The sequence below is a fragment of the Neodiprion fabricii genome, chromosome 7 (assembly GCF_021155785.1).
Source record: "Neodiprion fabricii isolate iyNeoFabr1 chromosome 7, iyNeoFabr1.1, whole genome shotgun sequence".
In the NCBI taxonomy this organism is placed as follows: domain Eukaryota; kingdom Metazoa; phylum Arthropoda; class Insecta; order Hymenoptera; family Diprionidae; genus Neodiprion; species Neodiprion fabricii.
This window is the reverse complement of record NC_060245.1, coordinates 1,041,821-1,064,382: the sequence shown is the minus strand read 5'-3', so window position 1 is coordinate 1,064,382 and position 22,562 is coordinate 1,041,821. Positions and strand designations below refer to the sequence as shown.

At 39.3% G+C, this 22,562-nt stretch overlaps 4 protein-coding genes and 1 long non-coding RNA gene across 5 annotated transcripts in view; 3 read left to right on the top strand and 2 right to left on the bottom strand.

The window, feature by feature from the left end:
- The window catches only part of LOC124186249 (protein rhomboid), a 146,952-nt gene extending 141,495 nt beyond the window's left edge, over positions 1-5,457 (top strand). The window contains exon 10 of the mRNA XM_046577799.1: positions 4,543-5,457. Within this exon, the coding sequence (XP_046433755.1) occupies positions 4,543-4,784 (242 nt within the window). The 3' untranslated portion in view covers positions 4,785-5,457. The remainder of the gene's footprint in view (positions 1-4,542) is intronic.
- A 9,303-nt stretch (positions 5,458-14,760) lies between these two features.
- LOC124186039 (28S ribosomal protein S18a, mitochondrial) lies at positions 14,761-15,808 on the top strand. The gene is made up of 4 exons (XM_046577379.1): positions 14,761-15,006; positions 15,177-15,316; positions 15,402-15,525; positions 15,626-15,808. Exons 1-4 carry the CDS (start codon positions 14,904-14,906, stop codon positions 15,739-15,741), a joined length of 483 nt encoding a protein of 160 aa, XP_046433335.1. The 5' UTR covers positions 14,761-14,903; the 3' UTR covers positions 15,742-15,808.
- Positions 15,809-15,943: 135 nt separating this feature from the next.
- On the top strand, positions 15,944-22,465 carry LOC124186024 (ribosome-releasing factor 2, mitochondrial). The gene is made up of 4 exons (XM_046577333.1): positions 15,944-16,237; positions 18,206-19,977; positions 21,970-22,116; positions 22,233-22,465. The coding sequence occupies exons 1-4, from the start codon at positions 16,087-16,089 to the stop codon at positions 22,398-22,400; spliced, it is 2,238 nt and encodes a 745-aa protein (XP_046433289.1). The 5' UTR covers positions 15,944-16,086; the 3' UTR covers positions 22,401-22,465.
- LOC124186040 lies at positions 17,217-19,811 on the bottom strand. The gene is made up of 4 exons (XR_006871539.1): positions 19,675-19,811; positions 19,278-19,576; positions 18,801-19,130; positions 17,217-18,695 (listed from the first exon to the last, which is right to left on the bottom strand). It is a non-coding gene; the product is annotated as an uncharacterized LOC124186040 (long non-coding RNA).
- LOC124186028 lies at positions 19,971-21,980 on the bottom strand. Its single transcript, XM_046577363.1, has 4 exons — positions 21,823-21,980; positions 21,532-21,691; positions 21,288-21,437; positions 19,971-21,214 (listed from the first exon to the last, which is right to left on the bottom strand). Exons 2-4 carry the CDS (start codon positions 21,655-21,657, stop codon positions 20,009-20,011), a joined length of 1,482 nt encoding a protein of 493 aa, XP_046433319.1. The 5' UTR covers positions 21,658-21,691; positions 21,823-21,980; the 3' UTR covers positions 19,971-20,008.
- Positions 22,466-22,562: the final 97 nt, after the last annotated feature.

Here is a 22,562-nt window from a genome sequence, read left to right as displayed (position 1 = left end):
CAATGCCGGTAGATGATAGAATAATGAGATGAAAGTCCATGGACAGAGTAGGTACAGTCTTCCCGGAGACGATTAACCTTTTTCTCGCGATGTTGCAGATTGGTACAAAGTCCTTTTAATTCGCGTAACTAGCAGACTTGACAATCGTAGCGTTTGCTGAATCGATTAAGCCTTACAGGGGAGGTGTACCTTAGTCGTGCTGTTACTCGAATTCGGTTGAATGTCGCGAAATTGCTTCGATTTATGTAGTTGAAGTCGTTCAGTCCTAGTTGCCCGAAACCGTTTGAACTCGTGATCACGCTGTCATTCGCGTGAAGTCATTTCGCTGTTTGAAATCAGTCGACTTAAGACCCGGTTGAATTTATTCTCTGAGTCAGTATTGTTCCGTGTCTTTTGAAGCGTTTTCAATCGAAGAAAGTCACCTGAAACCAGTTGCAGGCTGTAAACTGCCAAGTTTTTGACCAAAACTTGAAGGTTTGAAGAGAATAGAGGAATAATTAAAAATCGTCCTTTAGATTTTGAGAAAGCGACAGAACCAACGAGGAGAACACCCGCATTCGTTCGTTCATTCGTTCATTCACCGTATATGAACTCGACTCTTTCGTCAACGGATAATATCTCAGGTTCGCATCTGGTTCGTCGTTGATGGTAGGTACGGAAGGTGATGCAGCCTTACCACGAAGCGGTATAAATCGCAAAATGTGTCACCACGCTGCGATGATGTCCGGCTTTTAATGGAAAAAGATACGATCTCTGCAGGGGCGGAACGTTCAGCTAGCTGGGTGTAAATTATTATACACGTGGTTACATACGCGTTGGCTTGCATGGGCCATGATAACGATGACGATGACGATGACGATGATGATGATGCGATATTTTTGTGTATCCTGAGGAGGATGGAGAACGAAGGCAACGAAGACGCACAGACCTCCCTATTCAGGCTTCCGCGGGTCTAAAATGAGTCTCTTTTTCCTCCACATGGAGAAGGAGGTCGGTCGACCCCTGCACCGCGCTAGTGCTACACTGCACTTCCAAGGTTTCCACGTTTACACCCCGACTAGCCACTGTATCGCGAATATCCGGCTTACCTGCAACCACGGTGTAAGGAAGAAGATAAGGCAAAACAACGCGCGTACGCGTTAGTCGAAGAAATCGGAAAACGTATATCCAAGGTGACGTCGCCGCGTCGTATAGGCGCCAAATTCCATCTAAATAACGTAAATAAAAAAAAACGTAATATCCTCTTGATATATTTTTCCTTTAACGTTTGTAACTGTCATTTTCAGTGAACAAAATATACGGAAATAAATAAGTGACCTCGGGTTGAGTCAGTTGTCAGATGCACGGGCACCATGTTACATTTCTGTGAGGTCATCTTGGATATCCGCAGACTGAGCGGATCGGGGAAACCGTGAAACGATTTGATCGGCAACCAATTCGGCCATCCGGACAGACGTCCGTTCGTCGGGCTGTTCAGCCGAACTAATAGCCGACCGTCGGCCGATACTATAATCGAGCTGGATGATCGATTTCAGGAGTTTAGGATTATAATACGCGGTATATAACGGATTATAAAGACTCGCCTCCCTCATTTGGTAACCCTCTTCGTTTTACTCCTTGGCCTCCACTCGCCGCATCCTCGACGCCGGGCAGCTTATACCGGCCAATAAAATCCCCCTCGCTTACTCGGTCGGTCGATCCTCCATCGGACGGACCCGAAAGCGATTAGAGACGCGTTATACGATCCATCGTACAAGCCCGAGGGCTTTGTATACGGCTGGCTACGTTGCGTTAGGTTAGGTTAGGGTGAAAAGCAATATGACTGTATACATATTTATTGGCGAATTTCATCGTCATATAAGGAATCAGTTTCCCTTCACCATTTTCACTTTACTACGTAGATATACAGGTACCTATCCGTGATGCGCTCCGTATCCTGAACATCCTTCCCTAGAACTCTTTGAATAGGTATCTCTCTCTCTCTCTCTCTCTCTCTCTCTCACTCTCTCTCTCTCGATAGACGATGAGAATCCAATTACGGTAGTGGTTCCTAGCCGCAAAACCGGGGCCAGAACTGCAGCCTCGTCCTCCGGGTATGCTCTTCCTCCCCCTCTTCTCATCTCTGCAAGGCTCTTCAACCGCACGGCGCACATCGTATGTATATTGCAGTGATGCTACACAACGAATTCCCTGCAGTCCAGAAGGAGTAGCAATAATAGTAATAGTGGCGGTGACGGTGGCGGTGGTGGTGGTGGTAAGAGGAAGTTGCAATAAGGTTTTGAGGTACTTGAGAATATTGGTACACTCGGCTTAACAACGCGACACGAGGATGTTTACCTTCGGGTTGAGGAAAAAGGTCGAGGAGGAGAAGGAAGAGTCAAGCGGTGAGGTAGCCACTGCACCAGCTGCACTGGTTCATTGATTGGGTTCTTCTCCTTTTTCGTCGACGACCAATTTTCTACGTCTGTTTGTTGCACAAAGTTCGATCAGGCGATGACGAGAATCGATGATTGCTCTTCTTTCATATACAGAATCCTTTATACTCTCGTTTAATTTTCCAGCGTACCTTTGACCCTCATTTTTATCCAACTCATTTGACTTGTCGATAACGAAGGAGAATTGTATAATTATAATACCCGTTAGCCAAGGCTGTTTCCTCTCAGATTCGCAGCAGTAAGATGTATGTGATTCGTTCACTCCTCGACGATGACGAAAATGAACGTAGGTATCGATCCGAGGAAGGCGGCTACAGACTTGGTCAGACGAGCTAGCTGACGGAACAGGGTTTCGAAACTAGTATAACGAAATCGAGTCACGGCCAATTCGAATTGTCGACTTAGCTCCTTGGGGGTTCTGCCCTTCCTTTCTTACTTCCTTCATTCTCGCGAGGTTGGGTTTGTCGCCGGCTCTTCGATAATACTGCTGCAACAGCAGCAGCGGCATCAACGTGTACCAGCTTCCTTCTCCAGGGTGTAGTAGAACCGAGAAAACGTGGCAGCGAAGTAGCCTTCGCGGAAAATGAGATGAGAGTGACAGAGCCGGAGAGTGAGAGTGACGGGGTAACGCGATGCGGGGGATGGGAAAAGAGGGAAAAGGGTAAGAGGGAGTGGAAAATATACGGGAATGGAATGAAGAATCGTGGTAAGAAATAAAGAAAGAAAGAAAGTAAGAAAGGATGAAAGACTTTTTCGCAGCTCACGAATTGTAGCACCGGTAGCGGCAGCGCAACTGCGAAAGTATCCAATTACGGAAAAAGCACCACCACCACTACCACCATCACCAACTACCATCAACTTTGAACAACTCGCGTACGCTACAATAAACGCTTACGAATACGGACTTGAAAAAACACATACCTGTAACGTATATAATATATACTATGTATGCAATTTGCATTTCTAACGAAATTATTTCTTTCGCTTGTAGGCTTATTGAGTATTTTGTAAACTGTATGTTTATTTTCAAAAGACGATTAGCTTTTAATCGGCGCTAATCGACACTTTCGTAATATAATACAGCGAAACATTTAGGAATCCGATTATATGTGTAGCCGAGGAAGTCTTTTTGACTCGTATTTTACGAAGATTTACCAGATTATTTTCGAGGGTCTTACTGCAGCGTTTTTATCAGAGAGTAAGGTATGATTATTGATTTTTAAAATTTGTCTGGAGAGTTAATTTCTTTGGATCGGTTTGGTTCCGGCCTGATCACTACGACAATATATACTCGTTACCCGTTACCTCGATCCTTTGATAAATAAAACTGTTCAAAGTAAAGATTTTCATTCAATTCCAACTTTTTATTTTCAATTTCGTTTCTTTCCTCGTCCCCGACAAGAACAGTCTTTGCTCGTAATTTGGTCGACAATCGAAATACTCTACAGCAACGAGGACAGTGCAACTGAAAGAGAAAGAGTGAGTGAGTGAGTGAGTTCAGACTACAGCCCGTTGACTTTGTATTGATTTAACCGTATATACAGCTATACCTAGTAGGTATACGTGTACACCTTACTGTACGCAGGCCGGACTTATCCCCTGTGGAAAGCCGTACAAGTATACATTATATTATACGATAGCACCCTTATGTACACTAGGTGGTGGTGGTGGTGGTGGTACCTACAGTGTAAGTAAACCATGTAAAGTGAGTGGACGATGTATAATGTATACGCGAGTTGAGCTGCCACGCGACGTTATAAACCCGCGCCCCTTGCTCACCTCTGGCTCACCTGCACTCTTCGCCCCTTGGAATTCCATCGAATTTCACAATATTTCTTGGTGGAAAGAAAGAAGGAAATAATGAAACGACAACTAACAAAGTCTTGCAGAGTGCGTATCGAGTTGTAGTGATTCTCAATGTTATACTGATAGATTTTTACTCGTTTAAACCGGGAAGAATAAACACCGATGTATATATATATATAAAAAAAATATATATATATATATTTTTTTTATTTTTTTTGCCGACCTGTGCGATTGATCTTCATTATTGCTTACGTCATTCCCATCAAATTAGTAATTTGTCTTGTTTCTTTCATCATTACAGCGAGCGCCGACGTCGGCTTTGCGATATACGACAGGTACGCCGCCGAGCAAATGGGTCCGCCTGTGTCGTACGTTGCTCACCTTACGGGGGCGTTGGCGGGGCTGACGATCGGCCTGTTGGTGTTGAAGAATTTCGAGCAACGACTTCACGAGCAGTTGCTGTGGTGGGTCGCCCTCGGTGTTTACGCCGCCTGCACGATATTCGCGGTCATGTACAACTTGATGCACCCCGACTACCCCTGACGCGAGGTTAGCTTCGCTTACGGGCCACGTTTGCACCATCATCATCATCATCACCATGGTGCCGCTGCTGCCGCTGCTGTGACGAACACGTAACGCGAAGCTGTCCATTACTGTTGTTTATACTATTGGACAATATTCATCACGTAATAATCGGTCTTGTTATACCTGTAATTGCACAAGAACGCAAATTTTCTCTCTCTCTCTCTCCCTCTCTCTCTCTCTCTCTCTCTCTCTCTATCTCTCTCTATGCCTATATATCTATCTATCTCTCTGTTTCTCCGCCCTGGTTCGCATCTTTGTGCAACGGAGATACGCCAAAAACGAACGAAAATATTACGCCAAACGAGCGAGAAGAAGAATATTATGATATATACATATTAATTATGTCAGGAAAGAATAAAAGCAAAATATAGAAGATACTGCGTAAAATGAACTGTGTAAGGAGGAAAAATTAGAAACAATATTTGAAAACAAAAAAAATCAACAAAATGAACCAACGATCGAGAGACTACTTTATACGTATGTACGTGTATAATGTGTATATTGATAATACATCTCGGAACAAGAAAATCAAACCAAAGAAAAAGAGTGTGTAAAATGCGTGAGTTGTTTAAAATAACCATCAATACACATGTGTATATATATATATATATATATATATATATATATATATATATATATATATATATATATATATACGTATATATACATATATTTATCGAAGAATTCTTATCTGTATAAATATATATAAATCTTCGATAAATTAATTAAGTCAACTTCTCTCTCTGTTCACGGTTGTGAGGAAAAAGCTTTCACGTTCGCTAAGGTATTTGTGTGACCGTTCAAAATTTCTTGAGTAATTTTTTCCAAGTCCTTTTTTCTACTATTTGCCGTAAAAAAAAGTTGTAGTATCAATGATAAGAATAATAATAATACCATTAACGATGATACTAATACTAATAATAATAATAGTAATAATAATAATAATAATACTCCAACGACCGTTTTAGCAATTATCGTTGGTATTAGTTGACTATTATTATCATTATTATTACAAATTCAGGGAGAAACAGAGATATTTGTATTTATGTACGATGCGTACGAGTATATATGTATGTATAATACTAAAAGACTGAATTCTATGGCTAGTATATTGCGAGAACAAAATAACAAAATTGTGTACACGTACAATATATCGTATAAATACCTCTTTCGTTCGAAATATGATAGCGGTAAATCAGTTTTCAATATCTTTATTATATACTTATTATCATTACTATTATTATCATTATATGATTATTATCGTTCATATTAATTTATTGTCAATTCTATAAAGTGAACTGTCATTTATTTATTTCATCATCTATTTAATCGTCTATGTAATATATGTTTATGGCTATACTGTATACATAACGAACGCTTAATGATACCATGATGATAATAATAATGATAACAACGACACGCGTTGCTGTCGTGTAATTAATAGCTACAGTATCGAAAGCTACACGTATATACAGGCGACACGTATTAACAATAAATGTACACATTTGATACCGATGTATGTATGAATACGTATGTATAGATAGGTTAATAGACCGACAGATATGTACGTATAATCAAGTGTAAATATCATGTATTATAGCCTAGCAGTATAAGGAACTAAATAGAAAGAATGTAAGAAAGAAGGTGGACGAAATTTATATAAGTAGTTTAGTTTGTAAATTGCGATTACCAAATTGCCGCCTAACCCCCTAACAAGTCGAGCATATAGGTAACGCTAATTAACTATTTATGAATATAAAATATGTATCACTATAGTCTATATTATCGCGTGATGGTAAGTAAAAGCAACGCAATTGTTTGTTAAATCAACGACAACAATAACAACAATAATAATAATAGTAGCAATAGTAACCGTCACTCAGTCTCTGATTAACAAACTTCTCAGGATGTCGATTCACTATAATATTATTGTCGTTACCATTATTAATGATATTATCATTTTTATTGCTACTATTCCTATTATCATTCTACACCTTACGGTAATCATACTGATTCGCGGTTAGACAAATTTTTCCTCTTCCAGACTGATCGTATGCGTAAACATTACCCCCAGTGATATTTTATTTTTATTTTATTTCGGTTTCACTTCGCTATTAGTCTTATGTTTCCTGTCCGTTTTGTTCTTTCGTCTCGCTTGAAAATTATCATTATAATTGTTATTATTACAATCGATCAAATAATTTATGTACATAAAAAAATAAGCCGCGGTCAGAGTATACTTATAATTTCCTGTAATATTTTACTTTGTTATCAGGATTTGTTCGTCATGTAGAATTGAGATGCAGTTGCAGGTGATAATTTAAAGTGACAAATATGATAACCGATAATGTCAGAGAGAGTGAGAGATAGAAAAAACATGAAAGGAAACGAAAATGGAAAATTGAAACTCAACGAATCTAGAGATTGGCGTGTGATGAACGAACGATACTAGTCAGTTAAATACCTGTTCTATACGAATGTATTATAATATAATGGAAAAAGTGCGCAGCGTTTACACAATTGTCAAAACACTATATGCATATCTATGTATATAAATATATACCCATCGATGATGCACGCATACTATTATAATAATTGAATACGTAACACTAGCGTTTATTGATCATTCTTACATTACCACTGTTGCTACTGATAGTAATTTACGCGTCTCTGTGTATATTCATATACATAATATAGTATAGTTGTATTAAAAACAAAAGTAAACAACTGCAGTCGAAATATGGGGCTATAACAAGGCCCGTTATGTTGATTTTTTTATTTTTTATTATATTGTATAGGAAAAAGAGATAAGTCTTGTATTATAATAAATAATAATCGTACGTCACCGGTTGTCGTTATAGTTGTTGTTGTTGTTATTATTATTATTATTATTATTATTATTATTATTATTATTATTATTATATATTATTTATTTATTCAATCGAGATACAACGATTATCTCATTTTTCTTTCTTATCCTCTCTCTCTCTCTCTCTCTCTCTCTCTCTCTCTCTCTCTCTCTCTCTCCATCTCCCTCTCCCTCACAGATTGAACGCCAAGTCTCTATAAATATATACCTATGTACATACGTTGCTGGACGTGTGTGTACATGTATGCACATTGTATGGCTATAGTTGAGATCTCGTATTATGTCATAAAATGTATTTTATTTTCGTATGATACTTACATTACTTTTGTACAGGCCTCACGTTACTAATAATTTTAACACTACCTTAATACTATTATTATTATTATTAATTATAATATTATCATTATGCCCTACAATAATATTACGTCGGATATTTTAATTTCTTGATTATAATTTATCAAGATTGTGGTCACACAAGAAGAGTAAATGAAAGGAAAATATTTTACTCCGTGCATTTTTCTATTTTTCATATCTTCTTGTAATAAACGTTCATTCTAACTTATCGAATGATGGAGGTAATACATGAAACGTACATACATACGTGCGCAGATTTGAAAGTAAATCTGGAGGTATGATATCTCTCTGTCAGTCCACAAGCCAAAGAAGTGGAGCTAGTAAAACAAATTATTAACTACATTTACGTATAAGTATTGTAATTGTGACTATTATCATTACCATTATTATTAATTATTGATTAAATCAATTTCGGACAACTATAGGTTGTGGGCGGGATTATGTGTCAGTCAGCAATCAGAGAGGTTCCAGTACCTATATTACTATACAATTACATTGTACCGTACATCAGTTGCGTTTATTTGATTGCAAATGCAGCGTCATTATTATTATTATTATTATTATTATTATTATTATTACGGATATCAATGTTATTCTGATTGTTGTTGTCCTGATATCGGTCTCGATACCTGTTTATTCATTCAACATTTATAAATAGCATTCCACTGCCAGTTATTAGTATGCTATACCGTACACATTTGATATCCGTGGACCTAAAAATTGTAAAATACAATAATAATAATTATAAAAATGACATATGCATGTGTAACTGTATAATGTATAAAGAAATACGTATTATAGTTGAATATAGTATAGGATATAATATATATATTATATATAAACCACAGACATTATGACCTGGAGTTTGTGAAATGAGCTTTGGAGTATCAATAAAAATACTTGAATTGAATATGTCGAATTAATCGCAGAAATGCATTGAAATCTGTTTTACACCTTCGTGCTTAACGAGGTGTATACTCGATCTGTAATGGAATCCCTATACTTCCAATCAGAATTAAGCGAATCGGAGGAATTTCAGCGTGGAACTGCTCCCGATATCCAGAGGACACGTAAGCTGAGGAGGTCACTTGATGACTTTCACTTGTAATTGGTTCGTTCGGAGAATTTTCAGCGTAAAATTGCTCCTGGTATCAGGAGCACAGGAGAACCGAGGAGCTCTTCTAAAAATACGGACACATTGATTGACTGCATGTGATGTCGACGCTCTGTGACTAAAGGCATGCATGCTTGCCTGAGAGGGCATGAGATCTCAAATTTTCGCGCCACTTCCTCTTAGAACTAAGCAAATCGGAGAAATTTCAGCGAAAATTACTCCTGGTATCAGGAGCGCAGAAAAACTGAGGAGCTCTTCTAAAAATACGGACACATTGATTGACTGCATGTGATGTCGACGCTCTGTGACTGAAGGCATGCATGCTTGCCTGAGAGGGCATGAGATCTCAAATTTTCGCGCCACTTCCTCTTAGAACTAAGCAAATCGGAGAAATTTCAGCGAAAATTACTCCTGGTATCAGGAGCGCAGAAAAACTGAGGAGCTCTTCTAAAAATACGGACACATTGATTGACTGCATGTGATGTCGACGCTCTGTGACTGAAGGCATGCATGCTTGCCTGAGAGGGCATGAGATCTCTAATTTTCGCGCCACTTCCTCTTAGAACTAAGCAAATCGGAGAAATTTCAGCGAAAATTACTCCTGGTATCAGGAGCGCAGAAAAACTGAGGAGCTCTTCTAAAAACAGGGACACATTGATTGACTGCATGTGATGTCGACGCTGTGTGACTGAAGGCATGCCTGCTTGATTGAGAGGGCATGTGATCTCTAATTTTCCCGCCATTTTCTCTTAGAACTAAGCAAATCGGAGAAATTTCAGCGAAAATGACTCCTGGTATCAGGAGCACAGGAGAACCGAGGAGCTCTTCTAAAAACAAGGACACATTGATTGATTGATTGATTGATTGCATGTGATGTCGACGCTGTGTGACTGAAGGCATGCCTGCTTGATTGAGAGGGCATGTGATCTCTAATTTTCCCGCCATTTTCTCTTAGAACTAAGCAAATCGGAGAAATTTCAGCGAAAATGACTCCTGGTATCAGGAGCACAGGAGAACCGAGGAGCTCTTCTAAAAACAAGGACACATTGATTGATTGATTGATTGATTGCATGTGATGTCGACGCTGTGTGACTGAAGGCATGCCTGCTTGATTGAGAGGGCATGTGATCTCTAATTTTCCCGCCATTTTCTCTTAGAACTTAGCAAATCGGAGAAATTTCAGCGAAAATGACTCCTGGTATCAGGAGCACAGGAGAACCGAGGAGCTCTTCTAAAAACAAGGACACATTGATTGATTGATTGATTGATTGCATGTGATGTCGACGCTGTGTGACTGAAGGCATGCCTGCTTGATTGAGAGGGCATGTGATCTCTAATTTTCCCGCCATTTTCTCTTAGAACTTAGCAAATCGGAGAAATTTCAGCGAAAATGACTCCTGGTATCAGGAGCACAGGAGAACCGAGGAGCTCTTCTAAAAACAGGGACACATTGATTGATTGATTGACTGCATGTGATGTCGACGCTGTATGATTGAAGGCATGCATGCTCCGAGTATCAGGAGCGCAGAAAAACCGAGGAGCTCTTCTGAACACAGGGACACATTGATTGACTGCATGTGATGTGGACGCTGTGTGACTAAGGGCATGCCTGCTTGATTGAGAGTGCATGTTATCGCTAATTTTCCCGCCATTTTCTGTTAGACCTAAGAGAATCGGAGAAATTTCAGCGAAAATGACTCCTGGTATCAGGAGCACAGGAGAACCGAGGAGCTCTTCTAAAAACAAGGACACATTGATTGATTGATTGATTGATTGCATGTGATGTCGACACTGTGTGACTGAAGGCATGCCTGCTTCATTGAGAGGGCATGTGATCTCTAATTTTCCCGCCATTTTCTCTTAGAACTAGGCAAATTGGAGGAATTTCAGGGAAAATTACTCCTGGTATCAGGAGCACAGGAGAACCGAGGAGCTCTTCTAAAAACAGGGACACATTGATTGATTGATTGACTGCATGTGATGTCGACGCTGTGTGTATGAATTAAGGCATGCCTGCCTACTTGAGAGGACATCTGTTCGTTTGCTTACATGCTACTTCCACTTAAATCTAAGCAAATCGCAGAAATTGCAACGAAAAATTACTCCTGGTATCAGGAGAACATCTGAGCCGAGGAGCTTGATCGAAGGCGCGCCTTATGCCTGAAAGCCCGTATCACATACGTACAAGTTTGGTTGCCTATGATTAGGCACTCCGACTTGGTTCAATTATGTCGGAGAAATAGCAGCGAAAAATTACTCCTGGTATCAGGAGAACATCTGAGCCGAGGAGCTTGATCGAAGGTGCGCCTTATGCCTGAAAGCCCGTGTCACATACGTACAAGTTTGATTGCCTATGATTAGGCGCCCTCACTTGGTTCAATTAGATCGGAGAAATAGCAGCGAAAATTTACTCCTGGTATCAGGAGAACATCTGAGCCGAGGAGCTTGATCGAAGGCGCGCCTTATGCTTGAAAGCCCGTGTCACATACGTACCGTTCTGGTTGCCTATGATTAGGCGCTCCCACTTGGTTCAATTAGATCGGAGAAATAGCAGCGAAAAATTACTCCTGGTATCAGGAGAACATCTGAGCCGAGGAGCTTGATCGAAGGCACGCCTTACGCCTGATGGCCGTGTCGCGCACATGTAAGTTTGGTTGCCACTAATTAGGCGAATTTAAATTCACCAGCAACGGCCCTTGCAACACGTTATCAGCACTCTATTACTTTTTTACCATAGAGCGGAAATGTCTAATGACATGAAAAGGGGACAGGTGAGTTATAAGTCATAAATTCCATGTTCAAATTTTTATTAATAGTACAAACATTAGACCAACGAGTCGTAATTTCTATGGACGTAGTATTCTTATTTTCTGTCTAAATCAATAAAAAATTTAATAAACGAGAAATTCGATTAGAAATAAAAAACAAAAATCAAAATATCCACGCTAAATATAGAATTTAAATTGATAAGCCGAATGAAATTGTTAATACTAGGTCTAAACGGTTCAACATTATAGGTGATGAATAAAATGAGAAAATAGTTCACCCACAAACATTATAATTAAAATTCTACTATGCAACAGCCAAACAATGTACTTATATCCAAAATAGTAATGCTAACCCCTTTGGATTTTCCATGAAAAATCGATGATGTTGAAAAATACTGGAATCAATTTGATGATGCACTATACCATCATAATCATGCGAAAGGAATTAATCAGGCGTAGTTCTAACATGTTGCGAGTAACGAATGAAAAGTAACAGCAGAAAAACCATTTGATACACTTGAAATAAAGAAAAAATTAAAAAATAAAATATTAAAACAGCGTGTTATTGAAAAAATTCATGCTAATGTAATCAAAAACCTTTCTTCCTGTATCGCTGAACTGCTAAAGCATTCAATTAATTGATTGACATTGATCCACAACAGAATTACAACCTTTCCAAGTAAATCTCAAATTTTGTCAAATAAGCAATTTGGCTGTGCGTTAAAAAATTGTGGAACAATAAAAGCACTTGAGAAGATCACCAACTTGATTCTCTAAACAATACATAATAATTTTCCGATAGCTATAACTTTTGTTGTCCTTGCAAATGCACTCGACACAGTAGAGCACGAAATTCTTATGGATAAGATATACAACTACGGATTCAGAGGTTTGCTCACAAGCTTTTAACCAACTATCTTAGGCTTCAATGACTTAAAAATAATGATATCGTAAAGAGAATTTATGACTATAAATACCGGAGGGCCTCAAGGGACAATACTTGGACCTTTGCTGTTTATATTATATATTGGCGATCATCCTAATGCTATGCCCAATGATACTGTTTTTTCTTATGCTGATGATACAGTCCTAATATCGTATGATATAACTTGGACAGATATGGAATCAACAATGAATAGCTACCTTAATCAAGTATCAGTATGATTAGCCCCAAGTAAATCATCACTCAACATAAATAAAACAGTTTACACGAATTTTGGCAATCGCTATGACAGCATTCCAGTCTCTATCGACATTCATAAAAACGGGATAAACATTCGAAAAGTGAGTGAATGTAAATATCTAGGTCGCTTTTTTGATCTTAATCTAAGATGGAATGAACATATTGAACATGTTAATAATAAAACCAAATACTTGGTACTTATTTTTTATAAATTATCTAGATGTATGCAGACAGAGATATTACGAATGCTATATTACGTTTTCTTCCATGTTATAATCAACTATAAGATTATAGCATGAGAGGGTGCATATGATAATCTTATTCTGCTGCAACGGTAGCAAAATCCAATTTTTTAAATTATAAACAAGAAATCAAATTATCAGCATCAAAAATCCACAAAGTTTAAATCATTTCATCTCGCTGCAATCTCTACTATATCACGTTACTGAATTGAATAATAAATACATTACATCTAACTCTTGAACCAGGTCTACAATTCTACAAACATCAAAAATCAGGAAAAGAACCGGCGAGAAGAGAAGTCTGATCACAGCAATTAGATTATTTAATGAACTTCCAAAAGAGTTTAAAACATTAGGAGAAAAATTTAGAAAATATAAATTAAAACAATGGATTTTGACTAATCTATAATATTAATCCGTGTTTTTGCTTGATATTTACGTAGTATTTAAAAAAATTACAAATAAAAATACATTCAATTAATAAGAAATGGAGTTTTACAGAGAATGCTGCAAATTTTTATTCTTATTCTATTTTTGTTTTCTTTATCTGATGATTTTATATTTTATATTCCTATTTATAAATACATACCAAGTGGTAAAACTAATTAATAAAACTTGACAGTATTTTAAGAATTTCTTAACTGTAAACGTATGTATACTAACGAACCCTGCACACACGTAATAATTTTACTTCTCTAGGTTATGCACTGTATTCAAGTACATTTAAGTACATTGTAATTGCAATTTCTGCTAAATTCAACGAATAAATAAACCCATAAATTTTTCCTATTACAGTTCGATTCAATTTCGTTAGTACTAGGACGATTTTGGAATCAAAATCAGTGCGTGTCAAAATTGATTCACAGGACATTTTCTGATTTTGAAAAAGACACCTAGAACATGGTCGGATCAAAAGCTTGGAAGTTGCGAAGAAAATATGAAGAAACGCTTCGTTTCTCGGTCGCAACTTTTGTTCCGTGTTTTGCAGCGACTCCCGGTTATGAGCAATTCTCTTTTCTCGCAAAATTACGTCGATAAACGACCCCACAAATATCACACATGTTATGCACGGAAACAACTTCACGACCACAATGTTATATTTTGAATATCATCAGTACAATGAATATTTTCTACTCACAGAATTCTCCACGCACTCATACAATTGTACTGACCTGATCCCAGCTTCGATTTCGACACTACTCTGCGTGCTACGAATGTCGGTACGAGCTAGTTACGAAGAGCCGACAGTGTAGTTCCCTTACCACCTTCTTATTTGAGAACTTACGACTTATTCTATCAACACAGCAACGAAAACGGTTATTGAAAATGAAATTGACTATTAAGAGTGATAGCATTGATTATAATAATACCAAGCAATGGAAATTTGTTTACTTTTACGGCTTTGCGATATCTCGAGCGTGCGGCTCGAAACATTGTGTTACCAACAAATGTGGGGAAAAACTAAAAAGTTCTACTGGTCTTTCGTTACTTCGTCATCCAGCTGAATCAGCTGTTAATGTTTTGCACCAATGAGTCGATTGTAAGACATGGCTGCTTTCGGTCGTTTAGCCGTAAATATTGGGAGAACAATAATCTCCCAAGAATCAAGAAGATGCTTAAATCTTTCCTCAGCGTTGAGAATTAAAGAAAGTTAGTACTTCATTTTTATTGCTCTTTACCCGCTTTTTCTTATTCTCTAAATCTGGAAACTGAAATCAGGATTCATCTGTTTACCTAACCTGTATAACTTCCAAACACGTTAATATTATTTAACAGCTGATTTTCTATTTATGTATTAATTTAGTTTTTGCTTTATACAGTAAGGGAGACGAGAGACGGGAAAAATCTGATAGTTGAAGGTGTAACCATTCCTTCACCGAGAGTACCTTTGCTTGTCAAAAACACAGCACGCACCGGAGCTTGTCCTGTTTGTGCTGCCGGTCTAGATGTGAAGCATACGGTGATAAGATTTGTTGCACAATTTTTCTCAACATAAAATCCGCTAAAAAAAAAGCATTTACCACTATATCTTTATCTCATTTCAGGATGTTCTAATTCTTAGTCAATTTCTACGGTCAGACGGGTGCATGCTACCTCGCAGAGTAACTGGCCTTTGTAAAACTCAGCAGAAAAGAATAGGAACGATGGTAGCAATGGCCCAAAAAGCAGGTGAGCTATTATTAGGTCTTTAAAGCTTAATTACTGACAGAGTTTTACAAATTGTAAGATCATTTTTTATCTGTCGCATTATTGCTTCTATCTTTTGCAGGACTCATGCCAAACATTGCCCCGGCTAATAGCAGGCGAGATCCAAAGCGAAGAAAAGATTGGAAGAAATTCAACACTTATTTCGACGAAAAAACGATCAAGGCGAAGTTTGTATAATTCATAAAACCCTTTAGTTATGTTTATGTATTTTGTGTGCAAAATAAATAAATAACCACGTTATAAATGACTGATTTTAAGACCAATTATAAGACCGAATTATGAGCTGAGCTATCAATGCGAAATTTACTAATAATATTGATTTACCCGAAACAGCTGACAATAAGTTTCTCTTTCTATAACAATGAGGGAATATACAACCATCCAATCACCTGTCAATTTCAATGAACAATGTTAACCTAAAAACTTAATGTCTAAACATAACCTATTCCAAACCGAGCACGATCGAAACATCGCGGAGTAATTCAGGACTCGCGTCATCGCATAAATGATTATTCGAGAAAGATGCTAAGGCGTAAGTTGCTGAAACAATTCACATGGTGCAAGTTTCGTCGACGGTCGCTAAGTACCGAGAATCACGTAAAACATTCAGAGAAAAATGAGGTCGACCTTTCAAGGGTGCGAAACATCGGGATCCTGGCGCACATCGATGCCGGTAAGTCTACATTAATTGTAAAAACCGCCAACCCCCAATAGATAAGGTGGCAAGGCGATGAAATTGACCCAGTGTAAAAAAAAAGTTGCTGGTGAAGATTTTATTGTTTTGAACGTTATTTTTATTTGGCTATCATTGACAAGATTTCAGGTTTTTCCCCCTATTCCGACATGAACTCTGAATACAAAATTGAAGGTGACAAAATTCCCTACAAAGAACATCGTATAAGTAATCTCTGTCGGATCTTTACTTTCGTAGCAATAGTCATAAGCACAGCAAACATCCATTGCACTTATCAAATTCCACGCTTTACTTACCTTAGAAAGTGTAGATCAATATTCCTGTGGAAACACAATATGATCAAAGTATTTTATTATTTATTATCATTGTTTAAAATTGATCTCATTTCATTGTTGATAGCACTCGTGTCCCGCAAATTTTCATATTCATTTGGCTAAATTTCAAAAATTCATTCAGTGCTACAAGTCTCAGAAATCAGACGCTAATGAAATAAGTACTGTTGCCACCAGAAAAGCGAATACATGTGTGAGATCAATTACTTTTGTATATTAGAATGAACTTACTGTTTTTCTTACAAAGATATCAACACTTGAAGAAATGACAAAATATTTTGATGTTATTATTAAAGGTAATGTTAGATGTTAATTTGCGGTACAGATGAATCAAGTGGAATAGTAAGAAATGTACCAACATTGAAATGGAAAACTGAGTGCCTATTTTGTGCGCAAGAAGGTTCTGAACAATTTTTAGCAAGAGAAAAGAAAAAGCACTAAGGAAAACGTTATTCCATTGGGCTTATTTGAAGTCTTATTAACAATGACAAAATTGTGAAAATTGCAAGGAAAAGGCAGGACTCATTCCGTGAGAAGATCGTTTCAGGCATCAAAGACACTGATCTGGTTGCACCTGAGGGTAAAGCGTATAAATACTCGTTATCCTGATAGTATATGCCAACATATTTCTTCTAATGTATTAATTTTTCATATCTGCCTTGAATAGACCTATTGCATCATCTATAATTATCGCACACTGCTGATTAATTGCACACATTCCATAAATGACTACATTGTGTATCGAGACATTTTTCGCCCATCTTCCTTCCAGAGTGTAAGCAGGGCCAACCCGAAGATGAGAACATTACTGCTGTAATAAAGCACCTTGCATTATACATAGAAGAAAGTCGACAGGAATGCCAGTTTTCATTGACAGAAATGTATTAGCAGGCTTTGGAGGTAATATTCCGAGGCAAGCAACGATGTTGACACCATTCATTCTATGTAAAGTCGTATGTTTTTAATAAAAACAACAATGAACCAAACTCTTCCGATTGTTAATAAAACTTTTATGAATTTTTATAGAAATGTATAGAGAATATGTTGATTTACATTTTAGTAAGTGCAATCGATATTTCCTGCGCTTGTCGAATATTTGTCAACTTTGCGCGGCTATTACTGCGAAAGTAAAGATCTACAGAGATTATATATAGGATCTTATTTGTAGAGAATTTTGTCACCTTCCATTTTTTACTGAACTATTTTCCTCTATAGCGTTAAGGAGAGCGTAACGAGATATTGTTGTAATACTTTTGTACCTCATCGCCATCGCAGAGTTCAGAGCAGATGTTAGGGGAGGGAGAAAACGTAGTTTTGTTAATAATGTCCAAATGAAGCATTCGAACTAATAAAATCTTTACGAACAGTTTTTTATGGTCAAAACTCCGTAGTAAAAATTCCGTTAGATTCAGATAGAAGTGTACCGAAAATGTGCCAAAAGCTGTAAAAAAACAGAAAGAAAACTGATTCTGTGTCTCTCTCTCTACGACTTTGGCACAGTGTCTGTATGTATCTATCTGCGTCTAACGGTAGTTTTTCACGGGATATTTTTATTGCCTAGCCTACGAGAAAAAATTGTAAGTAAATTTACTCACCTGACCGTAATATAAATCAGGAAAAACAACGACGACCGAGCGGATGCTCTTCTACTCTGGAACGATCGGGAACATGGGTGAGGTTCACCACGGTAACACGGTGACTGATTACATGGACCAGGAGCGTCAGCGAGGCATCACAATAACGTCTGCGGCGGTGACATTCGGTTGGAAGAATCATAGATTCAACCTCATCGACACCCCGGGTCACATTGACTTCACGATGGAGGTGGAGCAGACTCTCAATGTCATGGACGGTGCAGTCGTGGTGCTGGATGGGTCGGCGGGGGTCGAGGCGCAGACTCTGACCGTCTGGAGGCAGGCGGACCGCTATGCGTTGCCGAGAATAATCTACGTCAACAAGATGGATCGTTTAGACGCAAACTTCGACTATTGCATCAGTTCCGTTGAGTCCAAGCTGGAGACGACGGCTCTCCCTGCTCAAATTCCTATCCAGGACAGCTCCGGTCTGACGGGCATAATCGACGTGTTGACGATGCAGTTGCTGACCTTCGAGAAGAAGAACGAAGGTAAGAAGTATCAGAGGGTGGAATTGACGGAGGAGAAAGATGGTAGTATCTGGGAACGTGCCATGGAGGCAAGGTCCAAACTTACCGATAAATTGTCGGGTGTGGACGACAGACTGGCCGAATTGGTGATCGAGCAGGAATCTCTGGACAAAATACCGGCTCAGATATTGGTCGAATCTATGAGGCGGTGCACGATAGCTGGCAAAGGAGTTCCTCTGCTGCTCGGAAGCTCCTACAAGAACGCTGGGGTTCAGCCGCTGATGGACGGAGTGATACTGTATCTCCCATCGCCTGAGTCAAATTCCTCAGCCAAACAGTTTCACTGTTTTGGCGATAACCTGGCCGCCAGGGCATTTAAGGTGGTCCACGACAAACACAAAGGGGCGCTTACTTTCCTCAGGATTTACTCGGGCACCTTTAAGCAAGGTCAAAGGGTATTCAATGTTCAGAAGGAGAATACAGAGCAGTGTGGTAAGTTGTTCGAGGCCTACGCTGACGAGTACAGCGAAGTCACGGCGATAGAGCGTGGAAACATCGCTGCTGTTTCTGGTCTGAAGCTTACCATGTCCGGAGACTTGCTCACGACCAGCGCGACAGCAGCTACTCAGGCCAAACGAGCGATGCAAAAGCAGAACAACACGACCAACGAGGAGGTCGAGAGTCTCTTTGGAACCGGTGCCAGGGTACCAAACCCTGTGTTCTTCTGCTCGATCGAACCCCCTTCGATCTCTTATCAAGTTCCCCTTGACACCGCTTTGGAGCAGCTTCAGAGGGAGGATCCAAGCTTGAGAGTAACCCAAGATGCCGAGACAGGGCAGACGGTGCTGTCAGGGATGGGGGAATTACATCTGGAGATTATCGCTGAAAGGATAAGGTCAGAGTTTAAGATAGACGTTGACCTGGGACCCTTGCAAATAGCCTACAAGGAGACCCTGCAGACCGCGGTGAAGGACACTCACGTGACAAGCCACAGGATCGGCTCGACCACTCACAGCGTACAGACGACGATGAGCATCGAGCCAAACTACAAGGGCGAAGATGTACTGAGGCTGGACAGAACTCCTGACTCTGTTGCACACACTAACGCAATAAGTCCCAGGATATTGCAGCTCGTTAAGAAGGGGGTAAACGCGGCTCTGAACAACGGACCAAAGCTTGGCTGTCCTGTCATTAACGTCGGAGTAACTCTTCATTGGCTTGAGATTGGGAAAGGAACATCGACTACCATGATTTCTGCAACGATCACGCAGTGCCTACATAAGGTAATCACTTCGCGAGTATGACGAAAGTATTTTATTGCATCTTTGCCGGCATCTTTATGCGTTCACTGCCGTTTGACACCTTCGACAGCGACTGCGGTTTTCTGGACCCTTTTTTTGTCGTCTCCGTCTCACAGCAAGATTTTTCCTTGTTTTTCTTCAGCACCGATTTCTTTCGCAACCCATTTTTTGTCTCGGATTTTTGTACCTCGGGCATCATTCGAATCTCGTTCAACGTCCCCTCCAGACTTATCACTGCGTTGTAAATCCTTTCATCTTCTTTTCGATTTGCGCAATTAATTATACTTTTGACAACGGACTTGACTGGCGTTACTTTGCCGGATGTTATCGGGGCTTTATCATCGCCTGGTGACTCTTGGAAATTTTTTGTAACTACTTCTTTACGCCGTCTGCGGGACTTCTTGAGGCTTCCCGACGCCCGCTGACTCCATTTAGGAGTCACTACCGGCTGCACGACCTCTTTCTCTTGCGTTGTTGTGTTCACTGGCGTTTCATACCGGGATTTCCAAACATCCAACCCAAATATTGCCTCATTGTCGGTTTCTCTGCGCGTGAGCTGTTTTTGCGTGTCGTTGATATCGTCCAGCCTGTGGTCATCGTTTCTAATTGTTGACAAATAGTAGCCGCAACCGTGGGCATGACGCCTGTGCAATTTTCGCCTCTCTTCACCCTGTGCAGTCACAGAAGGCATTTGAGACCCTCCGCGTCTAGGAATAGCGAAAAGCATGAGCCTCATCTTGTTCTTAAAATCTAGAATTTTTGATAGGCTGGTGTTCGTCTTGCCGAAAAAGTCGTTTATCAATTTCCCAGACTTAATCTGTATGTCTCTCAAAAAGTGGGAACGAATCTGATTCACGGGCTCGTGTGGATCGTTCCTCTTCGTTATCCCTTCCTTCAGATGTATTCCCCACTTTAGCATGTAGTGATGAAAAAACGCCTGGCAAAGCTCGGAAGATATTTCCATGTCTGCGTAGTGTTTGTCGATGAAGTAAATCCTACGCAGTCTACAATTGGCGAATATCGCCAATCTCTGGGTCGCCTTGTACCGCGAGTTGAAGGCCCTCCTTGTCAGGTCTTCCAGGTCGATTTCGAGGCGGTTCCATCCAGGCTGGAGCTTTACGTCGACTCGACTGATCACAGGTACTCTTACGCTCCCGTTGTTTTCGAAACCCTCATTGGAGAAGTGGAAATGATGTCTGATTTCGTTTGTGTCAATAATCTGAGCAGGTAGAACGGTCTCTATAATATAGATCCTCCAATATCAAGATTTAAACGCTTGTCAGCGAAATTACCTGAACTTGAAAACGGCACTCCACATTCATATTCTTCATGACAATCACGAGAAACGGAAGACGGATGTCAAGCAATTGCTGTGGAGAGGCTGGACATCCGATAAACGTGTTTCCATTGCTCGATTTCTCCAAATCCTGCAGTTCTACGATCTGTGTAATGTATTTTTTTCAATTTTTTTTTTTTCTCTCAAACAAGTCGTACTCATTACTTGTTAGAAGAACCGTCCAAGCGAGGCTGACTTACATTTTCCAAAAGATCTGAATCCAATGTTTTGCAAACTCTTCCTGTCTGTGAGTGTTGCTTGCACCAATATTCCAGTGGCTTGTCGCTGATACTGTAGAGTAGGGAAAGGTAGCCGGACGATACCATTCAGACAGCCTGTCATATCTCTTGCACCGTATTTCTAGATTTAGATGGATAAAGTAGTAGTAGTGACAGGGAATTTTCTATCGAAAACAAATCTTCAAAAGATGACGATTGATGGTGATAGTGAAACAAAAATTTTACTGTTCTTGAACCGCGCCATTTACTCACATATCTATCTTTGACATCTTTAGCTTGACCTTCTCTTTTTTATGAGTTGGTCTACCTCCCAGCAATCAATGGAACAACTAGCTTGTCTCAAAAATGTATCGAGTCGATCCATTTCTTTAATATGTAATTTAATTGCCAATTTAACAGCTCCTGCGAACGGGAGGAACAATGCTTCTGGAGCCAATAATGCAGCTCGAAGTGGTGACGTCTGAAGAGACGGTGTCCCTAGTCATATCAGATCTGTCTAGACGCAGAGCACAAATACAACAGATCGGATCTCGTGGTCAAAGCAAGGTGATGTTGACCTGTTGAAAAATAAATACTAATTTCACCATGAGAGAATGATAATTTTTTTTATGCTAAAACAAATTATAAATTACATGTGGCAAACAAACCTTCTAATTTTACAGATAGTCTACGCCCTGACACCGTTATCAGAATTGCTTGGATACTCGAAAAGCCTGAGAACATTAACGTCAGGCGCAGGATCATTTTCCATAGAATTCAGTCATTACCAAGAGATGGGAGCGCTGGAAGAACGCCAGGCAATAGAACGTGTCACAGGATTTGCACACTAATAATGAATAGTTCAAATAAATCAATTCTATGTAAATAGTAACTTATGCAACATACATAAATAAATAAATATAAAGAAAGCTTATGACAATATCGTTAATTGTATACACCCTTTAGATTTAAAGAAAATTTAACAAGGATGAGGTGGAAAAGTACGACAAAGA